The sequence below is a fragment of the Panthera uncia genome, chromosome E1 (assembly GCF_023721935.1).
Source record: "Panthera uncia isolate 11264 chromosome E1, Puncia_PCG_1.0, whole genome shotgun sequence".
NCBI lineage: Eukaryota > Metazoa > Chordata > Mammalia > Carnivora > Felidae > Panthera > Panthera uncia.
The window spans coordinates 32155896-32180846 of NC_064814.1; the positions used below are offsets into that span (position 1 = coordinate 32155896).

Below are 24951 nucleotides of genomic sequence, written 5' to 3' on the forward strand. Positions count from 1 at the left end.
GCCCATTGGCGACTAAGTAACGCCCCTCCACATGAAACACCTTCTCCAGTTGGACAAAGACACAAAACGCCGCAGGAGGATTGGCTGCTGTATATACATATTTTTTTCCATTGGCTGCACGCTCATCTCTACTTTCAATTTCATAGATAGGGCTCCGCAGAGAAGAGACTGCGATTGGTATAATCGGAATAAGAGCCAACCAATTACACAAAAGCTTCCACAAACAGCAGAAGGAACCTGTCACACCTTCTTAGGTCTCCTGCTTCCCCTCCCCTTCGCTCCCGCCTTCCACTTATTCATACAAGAAGCGCCTCAGCTTTCATTGGCCAGTGCGTGGTGACATCTTAACCAATCACAAACCAGACTGTGCTCCTACAGTACCCAGAGCGCGAATCGTGAAGAGACCTTGGCTACGATTGGTCCCTGCGTGATAAGGTTTTAATTTTGAATTGTTCTACATGGCGAGGGAGAGGCCACTACCCGGACTCCATCTAATCCCGAGCTCTTAGACTAGTAAGTGCAGGGAGATCTTCCTTCGGTAGCTGGGCCTGTTGCTGCTTGTGTTCTTACAATTTACGGAGGTGGGGATTTTGGCTGTACTTGGGGAGATACAGCCGGGAAGAGGACGTTTGAGGGTGGGTAAGAAGTGCTCGGCTTGGCTCCATCCTAACCATACTTGCATTTAATTAACCCTCTGCAAAATATGTTTTGGAGCAAAGCGTCAACCTTCTTTTTGCACCTTCCTTTAGATCTTGCTGTTCACTGTTGTCCGGAGACCAACAGTATCTGCATAACTTGGGCGCTTGTTAACAATGCAAATTATCGGGCTCCACCCAGACCCACTGAATCAGAATATGCATTTTAACAAGATCCCCCACCCCTAGTGATTCTTATGCACGTTAAAGTTTGAGAATGTACATTTCTTGATAGCGAGTATTACTATGTTCCTTGATAAGCTCTTAATGTTGTCTAACGTTTTGTGAGAGTGTCAATTTTAAAAGTGTGCCCTGTTTGTTTGTGCCTAATAATACTGTGCTGGCTACATTTTAGGGAGCTGCAATCTCGGTAGAGAAACAAGACAAAAACTAAAAAAGCAATGTTGCACAGTGTAAAACAAAATTTAATACAACCAAGTACCAGAAATAGCCCTATGAATGTTCAAGAGTAATGAACTGGTAAAGGAAATTGATAAATTGAATGAAAGCTGCTTACGGAAAAATGTAAGAAACCTCCATAAAAATGTGTTTTTATGAAGAGGGTAAAGAAATGCAATTTTTATTTTCGTTGCTGTCACAGTTTTGGAAGTACCCCCTGACCAAAAGCACTTCTCGTATCATAGGATGAAGGTTTTTTTGTGGGTTTTTTTTTGTTTTTTGTTTTTTGGTTTTTTTTTTTCTGACATGTATTTATTTTTGAGACAGAGAGAGACAGAGCATGAACGGGGGAGGGTCAGAGAGAGAGGGAGACACAGAATCTGAAACAGGCTCCAGGCTCTGAGCTGTCAGCACAGAGCCCGATGCGGGGCTTGAACTCACAGACTGTGAGATCATGACCTGAGCCGAAGTCAGACGCTTAACAGACTGAGCCACCCAGGCGCCCCTAGGATGAAGTTTTAATAGAAGCAGCAGTGCCAACTCCTGCAGAATACTATAATTCTTAGCCTATTATTTATTTCACCTTCCTACTGGAAATAGTTTTGGAGCCATCCTTTAACCATATATAGGAGTGGCATGATTTGAAGAACTTAAAAACCTCCCTCACTGAGAGATTTTTCAAAATTTAATTGTATTAAAGCATATTCCTTAACTAAAAAAGAGACCGCTTGTTAACAAACACTTAGCAGGAATGATTTATTTCATTCATTTGTTGAAATTATTTAGTGCCTGCTGCATTCTTGGTCCTGGGGAAACAAAGTTTAGTAAAATTTATCCTAACCTTAAAAAGCTCACAGTCCAGCTGGGTGGCAAGCATGCAAACACAAATTACAATGCAATATAATAAATGCTATAATAAGAATGTGTATAAAATGCTATGGAAGCAGAAAAGAGATGACATTTTCAGCCAGTATAAATTCCTTACGGATAGAGACTATGTTGGCCTTGTTTGGAATTGTATCCCAACACCTACCACACCTACCTACCATGGTGGATTATCAGCACTCAACAAATATCTGTGAGTAAAAATAACAGCATCTTGAAGGTTATATAAGTTGACTTGAAGGAGGATACCCCAAGCAGGGGGAAAGGCTATAGAAAGTATATTATAGAAAGTATTTGGTGTTTGCCATACCTGAAGTACAAACTGTTTCCTAATCACTAGAAGAGATGAGGCTGCAAAGGGCCATCAGACTAAGCGCACTGGGAGGGGCGCTTAGGTGGTTCAGTCAGTTAAGCGACCAGCACTTCATCTCAGCTCAGGTCTTTTTTTTTTTTTTTTCTTTTTTTAGTTTATTTCTTTATTTTGAGAGAGAGAGAGCACGTGAGGAGCAGAGAGAGAATCCCAAGCAGACCTCACAGTGTCAGCACAGAGCCCAATGCAAGGCTTGAACTCAAGAACGGTAAGATCACCACCTGAGACAAAATCAGAAGTGTGTCCTTCACCTGAATGAGCCACCCAGAGCCCCCTCAGCTCAGGTTTTTATCTCAAGGTCATGAGTTCAAAGCCCGCTTTGGGCTCTACACTGGGCAAGAAGCCTACTTAAAAAAGGAGGGGGTGGGCAGGGCCCCTGGGTGGCTCAGTTGGTTAGGCATCCGACTTCAGCTTAGGTCAGGATCTCATGGTTAGTGAGTTCCAGCCCTGCATGGGGCTCTGTGCTGACAGCTCAGACTCTGGAGCCTGCTTTGGATTCTGTGTCTCCCTCTCTCTCTGTGTCTCTACCCAGCTCACACACAGTCTCTCTCTCTCTCTCTCTCTCTCTCTCTCTCTCTCTCTCTCTCTTAAAAACGAATAAATTTTAAACAAATTTTTTTTTTACTAAAAAAAAGGGATGGGGGCGCCAGGGTGGCTCAAGTCAGTTAAGCATCCGATTTCAGCTCAGGTCATGCTCTCACAGTTGATGGGTTTGAGCCCCTCATCAGGCTCTGTGCTGAGAGCTCAGAGCCTGGAGCCTGCTTCAGATTCTGTGTCTCCTCTCTGCTCCTTCCCGCTTGCACTCTGTCTCTCTCTGCCTCTCAAAAATAAACAAAAATGTTTAAAAATTTAAAAAAAAGATAACAGATAACAATTAGCAAATTTAGGTGAATAGTATATGAGTATATTTTTCCGGAATAAATATGATCTTTTATTTTTTCTTTTTATATTTTCAATTTATTTTTTTATTGAAGTATAGTTGGCACACAATGTTACATTTGTTTCAGGTGCTGACATATGCGTATTAATTATACTATCATAAATTTGTCAGGGTTTGAAATTTTTCAAAATAAAAAAAGTAAGAGAAAATAGACTACAGCAAAAATCTAAAATGGGAAAGATGGCAAAAGCAACTGAACTTAGAAGACAGAAAGAGGAAGGACAGGATGAATGAATCACATAAATATTTCAAATTCATGTATGTAAGTATATATTATACATATTATATATTTTATTCTATAATGGATCTCATTTCCTCATCCACCTTTTTTTTGTGGGTGGTAGTACATATTGTTTTTAATCAACCTTAAAGTCTTTTCAAAACAAGGCAGGTAAAAAGGAAGGAATAGTAGTTTTCAATAAAAAAGTAGGAAAAATGCTTTGAGTAATCTTAAAAAAAAAATGAGCTTCTATCTAGTGTTAGTAGTTGGAATCCTGCTTAGTCCAGCAAAAAGAATTTGTATGTCTCATTACTTTTCTGGAAAGGGACAAGTATATGTGTTTTAACCTAGGAAGACTGTTGCAGATTATTTCAGGCAATTATCCTCTACAGAACATCTACTAATGCTTTTATTAAAGCAATGATAATAAAACAAACTTTAGCATGAGTTCTGTGTCTTGTTTGATTTAGGAATTCTTTAACTTTCATTTTTTAAAAGAACAGTTATCACTTTTGAATGGAACACTAATCTAGGAATTATCTCAGACTGAACCTTTTTACCTTGACAGATTTGACATATTCTCTCAATTCTCTGCATGTGCCAATTACTGTGTTTAATTAAAAGGTTATTAGAGCGGGGCGCCTGGGTGGCGCAGTCGGTTAAGCGTCCGACTTCAGCCAGGTCACGATCTCTCGGTCCGTGAGTTCCAGCCCCGCATCAGGCTCTGGGCTGATGGCTCGGAGCCTGGAGCCTGTTTCTGATTCTGTGTCTCCCTCTCTCTCTGCCCCTCCCCCGTTCATGCTCTGTCTCTCTCTCTGTCCCAAAAAAAAATAAAAAACGTTGAAAAAAAAAAAAAAAAAAAAAAAGGTTATTAGAGCAACAATGACTCAGAGCCCAGAGGACACACACACACACACACACACACACACACAGAAGAGAAAGGAGAAAATATGATTTAGTTCCTAGATTTTTTTTTCATTGAAAAATTATCTCCAAAATGACATACATCAGCCTATATAGGACTCTTTAGAAATTTGAATGAATGGGCATTGGTAAAACCACCAGAAAAGGGCTAGAAAGAGATGGCTCAGTTTCAGAATGGTGGTACTCTATTTTTCTAGCTAATAATATACACCAGAGGGGAGCCTGGGTGGCTCAGTCGGTTAAGCAGCCAACTTTGGCTCAGGTCATTATTTCATGGTTGGTGGGTTAGAGGCCTGCTTCGGGCTCTGTGCTAACAGCTCAGAGCCCAGAGTCTGCTTCGGATTCTGTGTCTCCCTCTCTTTGTCCCTCACCTGTTCATGCTCTCTTCTCCGTCTCTCAAAAATAAATAAACATTAAAAACATTTTTGGCAGGGGGGCACCTGGGTGGCTCAGTCAGTTAAGCGTCCAGCTTCCACTTAGGTCATGATCACATAATTTGTAGGTTCAAGCCCCACATCAGGCTCAGTGCTGACAGCTCAGAGACTTGGGTCTGCTTTAGATTCTGTTTCCCTCTCTCTTTGTCCCTCCCCACTTGCACTCTCTTTGTCTCTCAAAAATAAATAAACATTAAATTTTCTTTAATTTTTTAATACAAATATAATATATACCAGAGATTAACTGTCGAATGCAAGACTTATTATAGTTAGAAACAAATAGCAGTCCTCTAAATCATCTCTTTATAATCCTGACTCCCACTTGCCAAAGGCAATTACTATCCATTCTTATAATTATTTCTGTTGTTTACCTCCATGATTCTAAAAGACATGCTTACTATTTTTCTTCCTTTTTTCTTTCCTTCCTTCCTTCTTTCCTATTTTCCTTCCTTCCTTCTTTCCTTCCTTCCTTCCTTCCTTCCTTCCTTTCCTTCTTTCTCTTCAGTATTAAACACTTATATAAATTAGAAAACTACTGATTTCCACTTTCTCTCCTATCTTCACAATATACCTATACCGTGTTTTTGGCTAAATAAACAATCAGTGGCTTTGCTACTAAATACTGTGTAATAGCTGAACATATAAGTGTTACTATGATTACATTTTTTTCTTTTAAAACTGTTTTCCTACTTATTTTTAAATGCTTTTTTAAAAGCATTTATCAATAATTTGGCCCCAATTTTACAGAAGAACAGTAAACTCAGCTCAGAAAGGTCAATACACTAGGTAATTTATTGATTTCCCTTTTTTTTCCTTAGAGACAATGTTACTGAAGCCTGCTATCGGTCTTGCTCACTTCACTGGCTGTGGGTGCTCTAAGACAGGAATTAGCAAACTACAGTTTTTGTAGATCCCATGAGCTAAGAATGTTTTTTTTACAATTTGTAATAGTTGAAGAAAAATCAAAAGAAGAATATTTTGTGACACCTGAAAATTATATGAAATTCACATTTCAGTGGCAATAAATAAAATTTATTGAAAAAATTTATTGGTACACAGCCATACTCATTTGTTTTAAGTACTGTCCATAGCTGTTTGGATGCTACAGTGGCAGAGTTGAGTGGTTATGGTAGAGACCAGGTGGCTTACAAAGCGCAAAATATTTATTATCTGGCCCTTTACAGAAAAGGTTTGCTGACTCCTGCCCTAGTCCTGCTTCAGAGCTGTCTTCCAATGACTTCTGGCCACTATTACCCTGGAAATTGCCACTGTTTATCTTAATGCTGCCTCACACTTGACTAAAAGTGTGACCAGTTATAAAATTCCAGGATGGAAAACATTTCCTTCAGAAGTGTGGCTGTTGAAGTCTGATGCCATTCTATTCTCAGACCTCTGTATCTATACTGTTTTTTTATCTCATGAAGCCTTTAATTTTTTTTTTTTTTAATGTTTATTTCTGAAGGGGAGAGAGACAGCGTGAGTGGAGGAGGGGCAGAGAGAGAGAGACACACACACACACACACAGAATCTGAAGCAGGCTCCAGGCTCTGAGCTGTCAGCACAGAGTCCGACACCAGGCTCGAACTCACAAACTATGAGATCGTGACCTGAGCTGAAGTCAGATGCTCAGCCGCTCAACCAGCTGAGCCACCCAGGCACCCCTCATGAAGCCTTTAGAATCTCCTCTTTATTTTTGTGATGATATGCCTCAGTGTGGATCTTCTTTTGTTATACTGAATGGACCATTTCAAACAGAAAATTCAAGTCTTTCAGTTCTAGGGAATATTTCTGTATTGTTTATTTGATAAAATTCTCTCCATTCCTCTGTTCTCTCCTAACACTTTTATCTTCCAACTGTTGTATTACATTTTTAAAATTTCTACTGCTTTTAATTTTTAAGAGTTTTTTTCATCCTTCTTGTTTCATGAATACAGTTTCTCTCTTTCTTTTTTTTTTTTTAAGTTTATTTATTTATTTGGAGAGAGAGAGGCAGAGGGAGAGAGAATCCCAAGCAAGCTCCATGCTGTCAGTGCAGAGCCCAATGCCAGTCTCAATCTCATGAACCATGAGATCATGACTAGAGCCGAAATCAAGAGTCAGACACTTAACTGACTGAGCCACCCAGGTGTCCCTGCAATATCCCACTTTCTGAAAATGTTTAAGTTTTCTTCTGCTTCCTATATTCTTTCCATTTCCTCTGAAATGGAAATACTTTTATTTCCCCTCTGTTTATTTTGGTCTTTGTCTTTCATGTTAGAGACTTTCCTAAAGTGATTCATGATCTTTGGCTATTATATGTCAGAGGAAGTCACAAAAAAAAAAAAAAAAAAAATTGGAAGCTCAAAGTACAGTAGGTGGATATTATCAACTTGTGTGATACCACAGTGGGTAAATGATCAACCACTTAGCCATTTTGGGGAGACCCTAAATGTCAGTATCTGTAGGTCCCTTTTTGGGGGTAGCCAATTTCCCTGGAGAGGAATCTTCTCACCTCCTGCAAGGGAAATGAAAGGTATGAGGGTTTGAGTCACGAAATTAAAATCAGTGGCCTGTGTTCTGGGAGCTGAGCTGAGGAAGGGAATTAAAAGTCTCACTTTTGGGGCGCCTGGGTGGCTCAGTCGGTTAAACATCTGACTTCAGCTCAGGTCACGATCTCACAGTCTGTGAGTTCGAGCCCCGCGTCAGGCTCTGGGCTGATGGCTCAGAGCCTGGAGCCTGCTTCCGATTCTGTGTCTCCCTCTCTCTCTGCCCCTCCCCCGTTCATGCTCTGTCTCTCTCTGTCCCAAAAATAAATAAACGTTAAAAAAAAAATTTTTTTTTTTTTAAAAAGTCTCATTTTTGAGTTCAGGATTGTCCCCTACCTGCTGTATGATGATACACACATGACTCTGCTATTGCTATGGCTGATGGCCCACAATTCAACACCCCTACGGTTCAACTTCTCCAGAGAATAAACCTATCCATCTTTACAGGAGAGAACATAAATGCCAGGAGCTGCCTGGCTACCAGGACTGGGAGACAGACTCCAGAGGCCTATCCAATCCTTATAATGACTTAATTAAACCTATTTTAACCCCACCCTACACTTTAAAAGGTGCTAAGTACCTTCAAGTCCAGAATCTTCTTAAAGTTTCTACAAATTATCTTGCTTCCAGTTGGCTTCCCTACCACCGGCCGTCAAGCCTCACCTCTCTTCTACTCTGCCAAGTCATTTACCATTCATCCATCTCCTTTCCATTTTCCATAATTTAGTCAACATTCATCATCTGTGATAGTCTGTTCCCATTCTTTGCTTCATGGGTTTATAATTTTTTTTTTATTTCTTTACTGACTTTTTGTTTTTTTTAAGATTTTATTTTTAAGTAACCTCTACACCCAACGTGAGGCTTGAAATTCTGACCCTGAGATCAATCATCATATGCTCAACTTACTAAGCCAGCCAGGTACCCCTATAATGTTCTTTCTTGTAAATTTCATATACAGCTGATTTTCAGAGAATACTATTGTTGATTTTTACCGATTTCTTGTATCTGTAGCCAACCTATGGTTGCAATTTATAAACAAGTATAGTCCTAATAGGAATGTCAGTTGATATTTTCATTTATTATTCTATAGAATAAGATAAAGTGAAACACAAAGATTTCTTTGGAACTTCAGTTGTATAAGCAACTTTGATGAATCAAATACTAGTTTTCAAATACTGGAACATTTCTCAATTTTTTAATGCTATTCACAATATAACAATTACAGACAAGATATGATTTTAAATTTAATCTGCATTATTAACATTTTCTTTATCACTTTCTTAACAATCAACAACATAATGAATCAAGCCCTGATTTGTAATGTTGTTGTTTTTTAAAAAATTTTAATGTTTATTTTTGAGGTGGGGGTGGCGGGGGGTGGGGGAAGAATCAGAGAGAGGGAGACAGGATCCAAAGCAGCTCTGCACTGACAAGAGAGAGCCTTATATGGGGCTGTAACTCACAAACCTTGAGATCATGGCCTGACCTGAGCCTAAATTGGTTGCTTAACTGACTGAGCCACCCAGGTGTCCCTGTAGTGTTTTTTAATATTCGTTGTGTAAATACTCCCATCATAGGCAATTTCAGGTTTTCAGTATGAAGTCATTGAATATGGGGTTGGACAGAAATGAACATTCTATAGCATTTTCACTATATAGATACAATAAGGTAAATAACCTCAAAAGCATAGATAATAGTAAAATCATTAGAAAGTGATGAGTTTTGCATCATATTTATTACCATTTTAAATATAAATTATATAATTATAAGATTATATAACTTAATTTTAATGGTGGATGTGTTTAACAACTAACTCACAGATTTCCTGAAACGGTAACAGTTGATGCCAATCCCAGCACACCACTGGAGTGGAGATAAAGGTATAGAGCCAAGTTTAAATGAGAATGTCCAGCTCCTTTCTTTAAAATCTATTTTTATAACTAAGGGATTGGTGAGAATAAGGGAAAAAAGAGGCAGGAGGCCAGTTCTCTGTGTCAGTGTGATGTCTAACAAAAGACATCAAAGGGAGAGAGGGAACAGAAGGGGGAGGGCTGTGTAGAGGAGGGCAGATAGAAAACAAGGAAGAGGAGTTTACCATGGAAGTCTCAGGTTCTGGGGATTTCAACCAGTGAACTCTGCACCTTAGAGAGAGGTTCCCAGTGACATTTCTCCATAGAAAGTTGTGGGCATGAGTTTGATGAGGTTTAATCTTCTTTTCAGGCAACCACAAGATTGCCGCTTCCTCTGAGGCTTCCCTAAACTTCTTCATTCAGAGTATTTTGGTTTTGTGTTATTTTAAGTTTGTTTAGAAAAGATCAATCAATCCTTTAGTCATCCTTTGTATTTAACAATCCTTGCTTGGCCTTCTTTTATTATTTCAGCAGGAAGGAGAAGTGATATAATAAAGGTGAAGTCAGCTAAGTATTTTTCAGTGTGTCTCCCAAGCCTCTAAGAACAATTAAGGAAACACTGTTAGTTTGAGCCCTGGCATCAATTCAATTAAGATGCTATAAGGAAACTTTACTCCTGGAAGAGCTGTTGATAATATGCACTGTCACCCATTGCCATTAGGGGTGCCCTCTGAAAGTCCAAAGCTCTTAGAACTACAGTAAGCCGCTTCTGGGTTTTTACAATCCACAGCGGGTAAAAGGCTGGGTTTCTTCAACCAGTGCAATCTGAGAGCTGAGCAAGCCTAGAACTGCATACCAATTATTGAAAGGTTACTGGGTGAACAAAAGTGGAATGAATGTGTATTTTAAAGGCCAATTGTTCCTATTCAAATGTAAGTTTGAAAGGAAGGAGGCCCAGCCCTTGAGACCATTTTTATTTCTGCTACTTGAATAAAGACATCTTTGTTCTTCAGGTAGCAACAACTGAAACCAGCAAAGCCCTTCTTCTCATCAAACTAGCTCTGACTTAATTTTCCTCAGAAAAGAATCTAGATTAAAATCTACCACTAGATGGTGTTTTAAAATGCTTTAAAATAAATGTTTTGAAGCACCCATGTCTTAGATTTGGGCTAACTTATTACATTGTATATCTCCTATTTAATCTACTGTTGCATGATAGAGTGTTAGAAAGAACATGGTCTTTGTAGACTTACTTATATACTGCTTTACATTGGGCAAATCATCTAATCTTTCTATGTCTCAGTTTACTTTTTTTTTTTTTTTAATTTTTTTTTAACGTTTATTTATTTGTGAGACAGAGAGAGACAGAGCATGAACAGGGGAGGGTCAGAGAGAGGGAGACACAGAATCAGAAATAGGCTCCAAGGCTCTGAGCTGTCAGCACAGAGCCCGACGCGGGGCTCGAACTCACAGACCATGAGATCATGACCTGAGCCGAAGTCGGACGCTTAACCGACTGAGCCACCCAGGCGCCCCTGTCTCAGTTTACTTTTATGTAAAAATAGGAATAAAAATCATCTTCCCCAGGGATAAAATCTTGCAGGATTTATTCAGTGAAGAGTCACTGAAAAAATGTATGTGAAGGTGCATAAAAGTAAGTGGACATTCAATGGTTAAATTTGTCTCTTCCACTACCTACTCTACCTATCACAGTGGATGCTCAGTAAATGTTACTGGTAAAGAATCTTCTTTTAATACCAACTAGAGCCGTTTTCTCTGTTATATAAGAAAGGGAAATACACTTGACTTAATGAAGAAAAGCAAGACAAGCAAAACAAAATTAGAGAGTAATATAATGCCAAAGCTGAGTCTCTATAAAGATACTTCAAATCTGGGTTTAAATTTTTCTTCACTTCAGGGGACTTCCAAGATGCTAGTAGCAATGTATTTCCTAACGATGGTGGTTGGTTACAAGGATGTGTTCACTTTGTGATAATTCATTGAACTGTACTGTTAAGATTTGTGCATTTTCTATATGTATATATAATTCTAAAATAAAAAATGTAAAAAAATTTTTTCTCTACAGAAATCATGCCCAAGTTCAAGCAACGAAGAAGAAAGCTAAAAGCCAAAGCCAAAAGATTATTCAAAAAAAGAGAAGTCTCTCACTTTCAGCCCAAGCTAATTATACCTCCTCCTCAGCTACCCTCACCAGAAAGGTAAGAACAGAGGGGCGCCTGGGTGGCTCAGTCGGTTAGGCGTCTGGCTTCGGCTCAGGTCACGATCTCACGGTCCGTGAGTTCAAGCCCCGCGTCGGGCTCTGGGCTGATGGCTCCGAGCCTGGAGCCTGCTTCCGATTCTGTGTCTCCCTCTCTCTCTCTGCCCCTCCCCTGTTCATGCTCTGTCTCTCTCTGTCTCAAAAATAAATAAACGTTAAAAAAAAAAAAATTAAAAAATAAAGAAAGAAAGAAAGAACAGAAAAAATATTAAAAATCTAATCTATTAAGGATAGGGTTGATGTTGAAAATGTTGGGGTTCAGATCCAATGGCCAAGAAAGAATTCTTGAGACCTCTTAAGTGCAAAAAGATGGCTTAATTAAAGCACAGGGACAGGACCCATGGGCAGAAAGAGCTGCACTGAGGTTGTGTTGGGTGACAGATTGTATACTTTCAAGTGGGGAGGGAGTTAGGGATAGCATAAGTCTCTAAGGAATTTGGAGGCAAGGTTTCCAGGACCTTGAGGGGCTAGCTGCTGTTAGGATAAAGTCATTTACTAACTGTCTAGTAAAACCTTAGTCGTGAGACCTTTAGATGTTTATCGGTGGGCAATATGTTTGGAGAATGATTGCTAACATATATCTTGGGGGAGTAGAGATAAAGGAAGTTTCCAAAGGGATTTTCATATGCTAAAGAAGATTTATAGGATCCTGGGAGGTCAGGATAATATTAAGCTAAAATTGCTTTTTGCCCAAAGTGTCAATATCGAAGCAGCTGAGCTCCCAGAGAAAGGTCACTGTATTTCAAGAACTTGTCAATGGGCTGTAGGCAAGATGAAAATCTAATTTTTCATTTGCCTTTGTTTCCCATATCAGAATTACCAGATTTAGCAAATAAAAACACAAAATGCCCAATTAAATTTGAATTTCAGATAAACAATAATTTTTTTAATATTGTACCATGCAACATTTGCAATATACTTATATTACAAAATTATTCATCCTTCATCTGAAATAAAATTTTCACTGAGCATCCTGGATTTTATGTGGTGAACATAGTTCAAGAGTAAAAATCACAGAATTGTATTGGAGATGCACAGATTGACTATTTTCTTCTTCCCTAGTCAATTTAATTGTATAAATCTGCTAAGTGATGAAAGAGGGGTATAGGACTAGAATTTAAATCTTAGTTTTGGTTTGGTCAATTATTCTCTGGGACTTAGGTTTAGATGTGCTATTGAAAGAGGCTCTTAAGTCATAGGAATCCTAGGATACTGAGTTTCAAAATAAAATACTTTATATATTTTGTTGTTATAACTCTCTTTACAGAAAAAATTTTTAAATAAACAGGCCCTCAAAAAGCGTTAATCATGATATTATCCTAACTCTTCTCTATCTCTCTTGAATATTAAAAACAGCCCCTAGCTGGTCTTCCTGCTTCTGCCCTTGCCCTCTGCAGCATATTTCAACACAGTAGTCAGAGTGAGTCTGTTAAAAATCATGTCAAATTGCCCCTCTGCTTAAAACTCTCCAGCGGCTTTTCCTGGCTTAGTTGGAAGAGCATGTGACTCTTGATCTTGGGGTCCTGAGTGCAAGCCCCATCTTAGACATAGAGATTACATTTCATTAAATCATATATACATGCATACAAATATACATACTCTCCAATGTCTTCCTCTCTCAGAGTAAAAATTAAAATCCTTTGTTTGACCTACTAGGCCTTTATGATCTGACTTTGACATTATCTCCTAATCCCCTACCTTCAGTTTCTCCACCCTAGTCATCCTGGCCTCCTTGCTGTTCCCTAGACACCTCAGACAAGCTGCCATCTCAGGGCCTTTGCCCTTACTCTTACCCTTGCCTGGAATGCTCTTCTCCCAGATATTTGTATTGCTGACTTCTCCAATTTTTTTTTAAATTTAAAAAAAAATGTTTATTTATCTTTGAGAGAGACAGAGACAGAACGCGAGTGGGTTAGGGGCAGAGAGAGAGAGGGAGACACAGAATCCGAAGCAGAATCCAGGCTCTGAGCTGTCAGCACAGAGCCCGACGCAGGGCTCGAACCCACAAACCGCAAGATCATGACCTGAGCCAAAGTCGGACGCTCAACTGACTGAGCCACCCAGGCGCCCCTCCAATTTTTTTTTTTTTTTTTTTTTTAAGTAGGCTCCATGCCCAAAGTGGGGCTTGAACTCATGACCATTGATCCATTGATCAAGAGTCGCATGCTCAGAGCACCTGGGTGGCTCAGTTGGCTCAGCGGCCGACTCTTGGTTTCAGCTCAGGTCATGATCTCATGGTTTGTGAGATCAAGCCCTGTGTCAGGCTCCCTAATGACAGCTGACAGCTCCTAGCTTGCTGGGGATTCTCCCTCTCCTCTCTCTCTCAAAATAAATAAATAAAGTAAAAAAAAAAAACAGAGTTGCATGCTCTGCCACTGATCCAGCCAGACACCCGTGTTGCTAGCTTCTTTACTTTGTTAAGGTTTTTTTTCTCAAAAGTCACCTTCTCAGTGAGACTTCAATGCCCACCCTACCTACAATTTCACCTCCACCCAATGTTTCTCTCTTGATATATCCTTTTCCTTACAGTATTCACTAAATAGCAACCCATATGTATTATTTACTTACTTTTACCTTTCTTTCATGACATGTAAGTTCAGTGAGGGCAGGGTTTCTATCTATTTTGTTCATTACTGAATTCCTGATGCCTCTCTCTTTTTTTTTTTAATGTGTATTTATTTTTGAAAGAGAGAGACAGACCATGAGCAGGGAAGGGGCAGAAAGAGAGAGGGAGACACAGAATTTGAAGCAGGCCCCAGGCTCTGAGCTGTCAGCATAGAGCCTGATGCAGGGCTTGAACTCATGAAACATGATGAACCATGAGATCATGACCTGAGCTGAAGTCGGACACTTAACCGACTGAACCCCCAGGTGTCCCCCCGATGATGCCTCTTTATTTGCTATTTATTTTATTTATTACAATCTATTTGCTTTACAAAATAATTTGTGGATCTCAAAACTCTAGAATTTAATGCAGAATTTGGCTTTAGGTAGGTGGGCTCTGCTCCTGAGTCATATTATATAAAACTAGCTTGTTCTTTAACCAGAAGCTGTTACTCCAACTCAGGAGTTTTTTATTTGTTTGGTTTTGTTTTTCCTACAGAGTGGTTACTCCTTCAGCAGATATACCCCTTAGCAGAAGCTGGCTAAGATCATCCTGGAACTTCAAATTTCCCAATATCAAAGATACAGTAAAACTTTGGACAAATAGAGTGTGGTCTATATACAACTGGTGCCAGAACTGCATGGCCCAGGTATGGGTTTGACATACCTATTTTCAGCAATATGGTTTTTCTACATATTTGGTGTGTATGTTCACATGTGTGTATGCTCAGGTCAGCACAACACTCAGGCCAAGCTCAGGTAAGATGAAATTATGAGGTCATGTATACCTTTGCTTCTGTAAAACATACATCAAACCACTTTCTTGTCTCTTTTTTCCTGTCTTTATCATGCTGCTTATAGAATTCAGCCTTGTTTATTTTTTTAATTTCAGAGTTTAGAAGTGTTGAAAGACACCATCTTTCCATCCCGTTTCTGCCACCAAGAACTTCACAGTCTGAAACAACGGTTTTGCATTTTAGAAAATCAATTATGCAAGCTCCAGGAAACTCTGAAGGTTGGTATTGGGTTTTGTTTTGTTTTATTTTGTTTTTAAGTTTTATTTATTTATTTTGAGAGAGAGAGAGAGCAGGGGAGGGGCAGAGAGAGAGGGAGAAAGGGAAAATCCCAAGCAGGCTCCATGCTGTCAGTACAGAGCCTGATGTGGGGCTCGAACCCACAAACCGTGATACCATGACCTGAGCTGAAATCAAGACTCAGCCACTTAATCGACTGAGCCACCCAGGGGCCCCTGAAGGTTGGTACTGTTAAATAAAAAAGCAATCCAGAATTAGGGAAGGAGGGCAGGCGTTATCCCCCATAGAAATTCCATTATGCTTTTACCAGAAGGAGAGATGGGTATAAGTAAGTGCTAATCTTGGGCCTGTTTGTCCTCAGATCCATTCCTTAGGCTTCAAGGCTCTGTTCTGTACTGCAGGGGGCTAACCGCACAGGCTGTATTTCCCGAGCTCCATGTCACCTGGTTCCTGGTTGTGCTGGGCTAATGGGAGACATTGATGAGAGACTAGAGCTGGAGGGGAGGTGGGGTGTTTTGCCTCTTCATTCTCTGCACTGGGCAATTTCTCCAGTGATGGTTGATGTTGTCTCTCTCACTCTAGCTTGCTCCAGGTAAGTCTACCTGTTTCTTGATTCTCTGGATTAACCCACCTCCAGAGATCTGGTTATACTGCTCTTCCCTTTGTCCCTCCAGCCTCAGGGTATTCAATGGCTTTCTACTGTTGCTAATCTCTGGGCTGCCTCAGTGTCCCCCGTGTGCTTTTCAGCTCATTCATCATCAGTGTAACCAACTGCCTACATTATATTCTTCCTCTTTTATTTATTTATTTTTATTTATTCCCCCCCCCCCCCGCTTTTAAATACTCGGGATGATTCTATTTCCTTGACTGATATAGGCAGAAAAAAATTATAAATATCCACTCTCTCCAAACTCCCCTAAGCAAGGTCCTTACTTTCAACATCTAAAACTCAAAAAATAAACATTGCACTTACTGTTTTGGAGTGAAACTTCTGGGATTACAACCCTTCTCCCAGAATTTATACCTCAAAATGAATTAAACAGAGGAAGAAAGGCAAATCACCTCATTCCTCTGGGCCTCAGTTTCCTCAGCTATAAAATGAGGATGATATCATCTATAGTGGGCTGAATTGATGGCCTCCAAAAGATCTGTCCAAGTCTTAATCCCTGGAACCTGTAAATGTTACCTTATTTGAGGAAAAGATCTTTACTCATGTAATTAAATTAAGGACTTTTATTTTTAAGAAATCTCTACACCCAGCATGGGGCTCAAACTCATGATCACAAGATCAAGAGTTGCATACTTTGCCAACTAAGCCAGACAGGCACCCCTTAAGTTAATGATTTGGAGATGAGGAGATCATAAACTGGTATCTGGGTGGACCCTAAATCCAATGATGAATGTCCTTATAAAAGAGATAGAGTAGAGCATGCACAGAGGAAAGGAGGAGCAGTGGGACCACAGGCAGAGATTGGAATGATATAGCCCCAAGCCCAGGAATGGCCCCAGCTACCCAAAACAGGAAGAGGTAAGGAACAGATTCTTCCCTAGAGCATTGGGAGGTAGCACAGCCCTGCTGATGCCTTGATTTTGGAATTCTAGCCTCTAGCACTGAAAAAAATGAATCTCAGGGGCACCTGGCTGGCTCAGTCAGAAGAGCATGCAACTTTTGTTCTCAGGGTTGTGACTTCAATCCCCACATGGGGTGTAGTGATTACTTAAATAAATAAAACTTTAAAACACTGAATTTCAATTGTGTTAAGACACAAAGTTTGTGATAATTCAATACAGCAGCCATAGGAAACTAATTTCATTTGCAAGGGCTGCCATGATAAAGTAGCATGGTCCAGGTGGCCCATATAACAGAAATTTATTTTCTCACAGTTCTAGAGGCCAGAAGTTAACACCAAAGTGTTGGCAGAGTTGGTTTCTTCTTAGGCCTCTCTCTTTTGGCTTGCCTTCTCACTGTGTCCTCAAATGGTCTTTTCTCTGTGCACACACATCCCTGGTGTTTCTCCTGTGTGTTCAAATTTCTTCTTTTTATAAGGACATCTGTCAAATTGGATGAGAGCCCACCCTAATAGCCTCATTTTAACTCAATCACTTCTTTTCTTTTAAGGTGATTTATTTATTTTTGAGAGAGAGAGAGAGACAGAGCAAGAACAGTGGGAGAGGAGCAGAGAGAGGTTCACACAGAATCCGAAGCAGGCTCCAGGCTCCAAGGTGTCAACACAGAGCCTGACATGGGGCTCAAACTCACAAACTGTGAGATCATGACCTGAGCCGAAGTCAGACAGTTAACCCAGTGAGCCACCAGGCACCCCTAACTTAATCATTTTAAAGGCTCTATCTCCAAAGTCATTCTGAGGTACTTGGATTAGGGCTTCAACATATGAGTTGGGAGGGGAGTAGGGGATACGATTCAGCTCATAACATTCATGTTCCATCCACTTGGCCTTTTTATCAGTTCCTTGAGTATACTGTAGTCTTGGCTGCATTAAGTACTTTTGCCTCTGCCAAGAACTTTCTTTCCCCAGACCTTATCTCCCTTGAGACCTGGTAAGTCACAATTCATCCTTGAGATTATGGCTAAATATCACTCCCTAGGTTTCTCACTATTCATGATCACAGCACAATTCACTGTTTTCACTGAAGCATTATTTTGTTTTGTTCTGAGTATGTGTGTGTTTAATGTCTGTCTTCCTTACCAGACTGTCAGCTCCATGATATGACAAACAGAATTCACATTGTACCCATAGTGCCTGGCATATAGCACACACAAAACAAATACATGAATGAATAGTTGAATGAATGAGTGAATGAGCTTGTGATAAATGAGAAAACATTATAAAACACATAGTGTGCTGAGAAAGCATTCAGTACATGGTAGCTATTATCTTGATGACTCTGAGCCTCAAGAACCAAATTAATCTGTTATTTATTTGCCAAATGTAATGTTTTCTTACAGGCTATCTTGGAAAATTCTTCCTGCCCAAACTGTGGTCAGACATGTCACATAAGTGGTAAACTTACAAATGTGCCTGCCTGTGCTCCAACCACCCCTGGAGAATCTAGAGCTGTACTTCCTCCCACGCTGCCACAGCCAGCCACCCATCTTCCTCCTCTTCCACCTCCGCCTCCACCCCCTCCACCTCCTCCTCTCCCTCCACCTCCACCACCTGTAGCACCTTTGCTGCTCAGAAAATCCAGTCGCACTAAAGCACTTCAGGTAGGAAACAATCCAGTAATGATGTGTTTTGGTCAGTGTATAATGTAGGGGTAAAACAAGGCAGCCTTTAAAAAAAAATTTTTTTTAATGTTTATTTATTTTTGAGAGAGACAGAGTGCAAGTTGGGGCAGGGCAGAGAGAGAGAGGGAGACACAGAATCTGAAGCAGGCTCCAGGCTCTGAGCTGTCAGCACAGAGCCTGATGCGGGGCTCAAACCCACAAACCGTGAGATAACGATATGAGCCCAAGTCTGGCACCTAACCGAACTGAGCCACCCAGGCGCCACCTCTGCCCTTTTTTTTTTTTTTAATTTTTAAAATTTAAAATTTTTTTTAAGCAAGGCAGACTTTTAAGACTAAGCTAAGGCCCTTAAGAGGAAGCCACATTTTTTTTCTGATTCCATATCTTAATTATGTCAATTATGTTTTTAAAAACTCAGACCCATAGGAACTCACAAAAGCTGGATTTAGAAATAAAAGTGATTTTTTTTTTTAAGGATAAATGAATGAAACCCAGTAGACTGGAATATTCCTAATGGATTGTCATAATATCTTTTTACCAAAAGCAAAGCCACCCTGGGAAACCAAAGTAAGAACAGAAGATGGCTTAGTGAGTAAAGTCAGAATAAAGAGAAGTGATGGATCCTCAAGTATATTGTCATTAGACTGGAAGACCAGTCTCCATTAATTAGTTATCTGCCAAGGGGATCAGAATATTTGTGTATCACTAAGATAAACATGACCCTGTTTTAAAATCTGCTGGATTTTCACTACAGATGCATTTGGTTTAAAATGGCTGAGTTAAATAAATCCAGACCCTATTGTTATGTTTGCCATAATGTATACCTCTCTGACTACACATTCTTGTTCTATGGGAACTGAATCATCTTTTTAGGTAATTCAAGCAAAATTTCACTTTGATTTGAGGAACTCCTTTTTTTTTAATGTATATTTTTTTATTTATTTTCAGAGAGAGAGAGAGCTCGTGAGCTGGGGAGGGGCAGAGAGAGGGGGAGGGAGAGAATCCCAAGCAGGCTCCGCACTGTCAGCATAGAGCCAGAGGTGGGGCTCAATCCCACAAATCATGAGATCATGATCTGAGCTGAAATCAAGAGCTGGATGCTTAACCAACTGAGTCACCGTGGTGCCCCTGAGGAACTCCTTCAACCCCTGTCTTATTATAGTGACTCCTGAGGAAGATGTATAGCTGCAGGGAACTAGCCCATCTCTTATGTACTATCAAAGCCTTACATTTTGATAAATACTTTGCAATAGCATTAGCATCCATGGGTACTGAAAACGTCATCATTTTTTATTGAATGGAAAGGATTTAATAGGCTCCTAGTGTAAATAAGCATTAATATTTAAATGAGTCTTTAAAAACTTTTTTTTAATGTTTATTTATTTTTGAGAGAAAGAAGGAGACGGAGTGCAAGTGGGGAAGGGCAGAAAAAGAGGAGACACAGAATCCGCAGCAGGTTCCAGGCTCTGAGCTGTCAGCACAGAGCCCGACGCAGGGCTCGAACTCATGACTCATGAGCTGAAGTCGGACACGTAACCAACGGAGCCACCCAGGCGCCCCATTAAATGAGCCTTTAAAAACTAGGTTTGGATTTGTATTTGACTAGATATCCTGGTTACAATCTGAATTGTAACCTCTCTATGTATTTTAAGGCTGGACCATTAAAAAAAGATGGACCCATGCAAATAACAGTTGAAGATCTACTGACTGTGAAATTAAAGAAGACACAGTGTTTTGATGAAAGGAAGAAGGTAAGATGTCACTGACCATACACATGGTCTTTCAGCTTTTAACCTGGTTGTTTCTTTCTGGAAAATAAGCATAAGTCTTATGTATAGAAGCCATTCTGTGGTAAGTATTTGATGTTTTGGGGTTTTTTTGGTTCAGCTAAGACAGCAGAAGAGAGGATTTATTGTACATGTGTTACATTCAGCCACAAATGAAAACAGAATTAGTCCCAAAAGTCACAGTTTCAGAGCAAAGGACCAAAAGACACTATTTTGGTATGAGCAAGGCGAGTCTCTCAAAAGTGGTCACTGCAACCAAATGGTGATGAATGTTCTAGATCCATTGAATCAAGCTCTAGAAAGTAGGCATGCAGTGCAACAATTGGTACCAGCATTCCTGGCCTCTGGCTTTCCTTATGTCTACACCTGTGGCTCCACGGGTGTACAAGCTAGTGGTTTACTTGGACCTCTGCCTCATCTTTCTTCTTTTATGCTTCAGCCAGCACATTTGCTTCTTCCTACACTTGGCTCTTTTGGAGCAGAGGTTTCCATGAGATGAAACCTCAATTTTATCTACCAACCATTAGTCTAAAGAGGTAGAGACATACTCTGAAGTTTTGGGATACAAGTTGAGTAGAATAGTAGATATATCTTACACATACTCAGCATCCAAATATTCATTGTTTCAGCATATTTATATTTTGAATGACATTTTTAAGTGTGTTTTGATACTGTCTCATTTTTTTATTTAAAGCTTGTATCATCACCAAAGACACGGAATCCACTAGTTACTATCTCTGACCTGCAGCATGTCACCCTGAAACCCAACTCCAAAGTGCTATCAACTCGAGTTACAAATGTCTTAATGTAAGCAACTGTACTGTGTTGTGCTCTACTGTTACTTAAAATAATGATTTTTTGCTTATCTCTAACTTTAAAAGTTATATATGCTCATTGTAGAAAAATGGAAATCCACAGAAAAGTTTAAAGAAGAAAACAATCATTCAAATAACCGTATGATTAAAGATAGTCACTGTTGGGGCGCCTGGGTGGCTCGTCGGTTAAGTGTCCGACTTCAGCTCAGGTCATGATCTCACGGTCCGTGAGTTCGAGCCCCACGTCAGGCTCTGTGCTGACAGCTCAGAGCCTGGAGCCTGTTTCAGATTCTGTGTCTCCCTCTCTCTCTGCTCCTCCCCTGTTCATGCTCTGTCTCTCTCTGTCTCAAAAATAAATAAACGTTAAAAAAAAAATTAAAAAAAAAAAAAAAGATAGTCACTGTTAACATATTATTGTTTAGCATTGTAATCTTTGTATAGGTGTCTACTCTATTATTTCCATTTCATGATGCTGTTTATTGTTAAGATACACCATTGATTTAATAGTGGGTTTGTGGGGGAGCACCTGGCTTGCTCAGTTGGTAGAGTGTTACAAGTCTAGATCTCCGGGTCATGAGTTCAAGGCCCATGTTGGGCACAGAAGATTACTAAAAAAAAAAATAGTGGATGGGGGAAAGAAATATTATCAAGAATTTTTTTTTATTATTCTTGAATATATTATTCTTGAAATATTATCAAGAATTTTAATTTTTTTTAATGTTTATTCATTTTTAATAGATGGAGACAGAGCACAAGTGGGATAGGGGCAGAGAGAGAGGGAGACACAGAATCTGAAGTAGGCTCCAGGTTCTGAGCTGTCAGCACAGAGCCAGATGGGGCGCTCGAACTCACGAACCATGAGATCATGACCTGAGCTGAAGTTGGACACTTAAATGACCAAGCCACCCAGGTGCCCCAAAATATTATCAAGAATTTTAGGAGCAGTCCAATTTCAGAAATAATAAGATATGAAAACTAGTATATCTTAGAATGAATGAAATGTGTGTGTGTGTGTATGTACTTGTTTGTGTACCTGTATATGATCATATTGTACATACAATTTAAGGCTTTTCCCATTTAATGTGTCAAGAACTTTCCTCATCTCATTAAAAATCAGTTTAAAGTTTTGGAGTTTTTTTTGTTTTGGGTTTTATGTTTTTTAGTTTGTTTATTTGTTTGTTTGTTTATTTAGAAAGAGTTGGAGCTAGTAGGGCAAGGCAGAGAGAGAGAGAAAGAGAATCCCAGGCAGGCTCCATGCTGTCAGCATAGAGGCCGATGTGGGGCTTGATCTAATGAACCATGAGATCATGACCTGAGCTGAAATCAAGAGTCAGACAATCAACCAACTGAGCTACCCAAGCACCCTAAAAATCAGTTTAAATCATCATTTTTGCTTCTTTAATATATGCAGTTCATTATATGTAAGTTTTATAGATAAACTCCTGTTTTGAGACATTTAGGTTGTTTATGATTTATTTCCACCTCTTCAGTGGACATCCTTGTCCATAATCTGTGTGCATAGCTGAGTTCCTCCCTAAGATGGAATCATAAATGTATAATTACTGAGGCAAGAAGTATTACTTATTAGGACGATTATATTGCCTTATGTTCCTATCAGCATCTACTGCTTTTTTTTTTTTTTTTTTTTTTTGAGTAGTTTCCATTCCCAAAGTGGGCCTTGAACTCACGATCCCAAGATCAAGAGTTACACTACCAACTGAGCCAGCCAGGCGCCCCTCTACTGCTATTTTTTAATGTAACATAGAACTACTTTCTAGGATGTTGCCTGTAGAAATGACTGCTTTGCTTTGGGAAAAATGATAAAATCTGGCAAGCTCTAACTTTTATATTTTTATTTCATCAGTACTCCTGGTAAAAGCCAGATAGATCTGCGGAAACTACTTAGAAAAGTTGACGTAGAGAGGTAATACGCTCTCTTATCTTTATGCTTTCTAATCCACTTGAAAAATTGGCATATAACACAGCTTGTAATATTTTCATTATCTTTGCAGGAGCCCAGGTGGAACCCCACTTACGAATAAAGAAAATATGGATACAGGAACTGGACTGACTCCAGTAATGACCCGGGCCTTGAGGAGAAAGTTTCAGGTAAACCTTTAGGAAAAAAATAAAATTTTTCCTTTTCTTCAAAATCATTTATTTAGAATCATATTCTAAAGGATTTTTTTTTAATTTTTTTAATGTTTATTTATTTTTGAGAGAGAGAGAGAGAGACAGAGCATGAGCAGGGGGAGGGGCAGAGAGAGAGAGGGAGACATAGAATCAGAAGCAGGCTTCAGGCTCTAAGCTGTCAGCACAGAACCCAACGCCAGGCTCAAACCTGACACAGGGCTTGAACCCACGAGCTGTGAGATCATGACCTGAGTCAAAGTCAGATGCTTAACCAACTGAGCCACCCAAGAGCCCATCTAAAGGATTTTTATTTATTTATTTTGAGAGAAAGAGAGTGCATGTAAGTGAGTGGGGGAGGGGCAAAGAGGGAGAGAGAGAATCCCAAGCAGGCTCCGCACTGTCAGTGCAGAATCTCACACAGGGCTCAAACCCACGAACCGTGAGATCATGACCTGAGCTGAAATCAAGAGTGGGATGCTTAAGCAACTGAGCCACCCAGGTGCCCCGACTGCTCTTCCATCCTTAAGGTGTGGCTTTTATCCTCATGGTGAAGAATGCCTATACCTCCTGAAGCCTGGTGTCCGCATTCTAGGCAAGATAGGTGAAAGGCAAAGGGCAAAAGGGTGTGCTAGCTAAGCTACTCCTCATCAGAAGGTGCTATCCAGGAACTTCTGACTATATGAAAGAAAGTGGGAAAAGTGGTTTTTAGAGTCTGGCTGCATTGGATTCTGTTAGTGAGGAAGGAGAACTGTGTTGGCCACAGGAACATAATTCATATTATAACTGGGACCTTTTTTTTTTTCCATAGATGGCTCACCCTAGAAGCCCAACTCAAACTCTGCCACTTTCTACAAACAGCTTTGATGAACAAAACTGATGTCAAGTCAGCCTGACTCCGTGTGATGATCCATAAAATACATAGATAAAATCACCCCAATCCTTTTTTTTAATACAGTAGAGTAGGTATAAGTAATTATACTAATATATAATTCCATCTAAAGAATTAAAGTATGTGTGGAGCCCCCATACATACTATGATACAAAGTGAGTATTTGGATATTATTTAGTTTGCATGATCAATAAGAGAACAGATAGGAAAATGCAATCCCCAAAGTGATGTTGATCCCGGAATCACCCAATTAGATTGGAGAGGTTGTTCACATTTAACTAGATAACAGATTTGTATTCAATAGGTAGAGTTATGACATTAAAGTAAACTGGTCCCCATTCATCTTCCGTATCCTCGGGTAATTAAAAAGAAAAGTATTTCATCCCGTAACGCTAATCCATTCTCTAAGTGATACAGACTTGATCAGTAAAAAAGTCTGATAGTAAACAGAAATCAAATAAATGATTTCTGATCAAATAAATGATTTGTTTTCTGTTTACTATAAACAGTTAAGAGGTAAGACCTTTCCCCGTCCCAACCCAGTTATTTTCCAAAAGGATGTGAAGCAAAATGTCCAATATAACCTTAAAATTTAGAACATATCATTTCTAGCATTTAGAAATGATATCTAGGTAGTTCTATCTGGCTCACTGAAGTCTGAGATATTCCTTTCGTTGATATTTGCTGTCCACATTCATGCAGCTAAATATAAGTTTTACAAGGACCTCAACATGAACCTTGTATTTTCCTCAGTGGCCTGCCAAGGATTATTTGAAGTCCATAGCAGATTCACTTTGAGACCTAATTCCTGTCCTCATCAGCCTATTGTTTCAATACCAGTAATAATGCACACCTCACTGGATTTTTGTTCTTTCCCACCACTCCAGGGTTGCCAGATTTAACAAAAACAAATATATAA

General features: G+C 39.6%; 1 protein-coding gene across 1 annotated transcript; it reads left to right on the forward strand.

Annotated features, from left to right (window-relative positions):
- The first annotated feature begins 176 nt into the window (after nucleotides 1-176).
- Nucleotides 177-24188, forward strand: PRR11 (proline rich 11). Its single transcript, XM_049637793.1, has 10 exons — nucleotides 177-513; nucleotides 11329-11461; nucleotides 14624-14774; nucleotides 15017-15139; nucleotides 18127-18387; nucleotides 20061-20159; nucleotides 20890-21002; nucleotides 22875-22934; nucleotides 23023-23119; nucleotides 23952-24188. Exons 2-10 carry the CDS (start codon nucleotides 11334-11336, stop codon nucleotides 24018-24020), a joined length of 1101 nt encoding a protein of 366 aa, XP_049493750.1. The 5' UTR covers nucleotides 177-513; nucleotides 11329-11333; the 3' UTR covers nucleotides 24021-24188.
- The last annotated feature ends 763 nt before the right edge of the window (nucleotides 24189-24951 follow it).

Coding starts and splice junctions, on each gene's coding strand:
- PRR11 (XM_049637793.1), top strand. CDS start 11,334: ATGCCCAAGTTCAAGCAACGAAGAAGAAAGCTAAAAGCCAAAGCCAAA. Junction 18,388..20,060: donor GTCGCACTAAAGCACTTCAG/GTAGGAAACAAT, acceptor ATGTATTTTAAG/GCTGGACCATTAAAAAAAGA. Junction 21,003..22,874: donor CGAGTTACAAATGTCTTAAT/GTAAGCAACTGT, acceptor TTATTTCATCAG/TACTCCTGGTAAAAGCCAGA.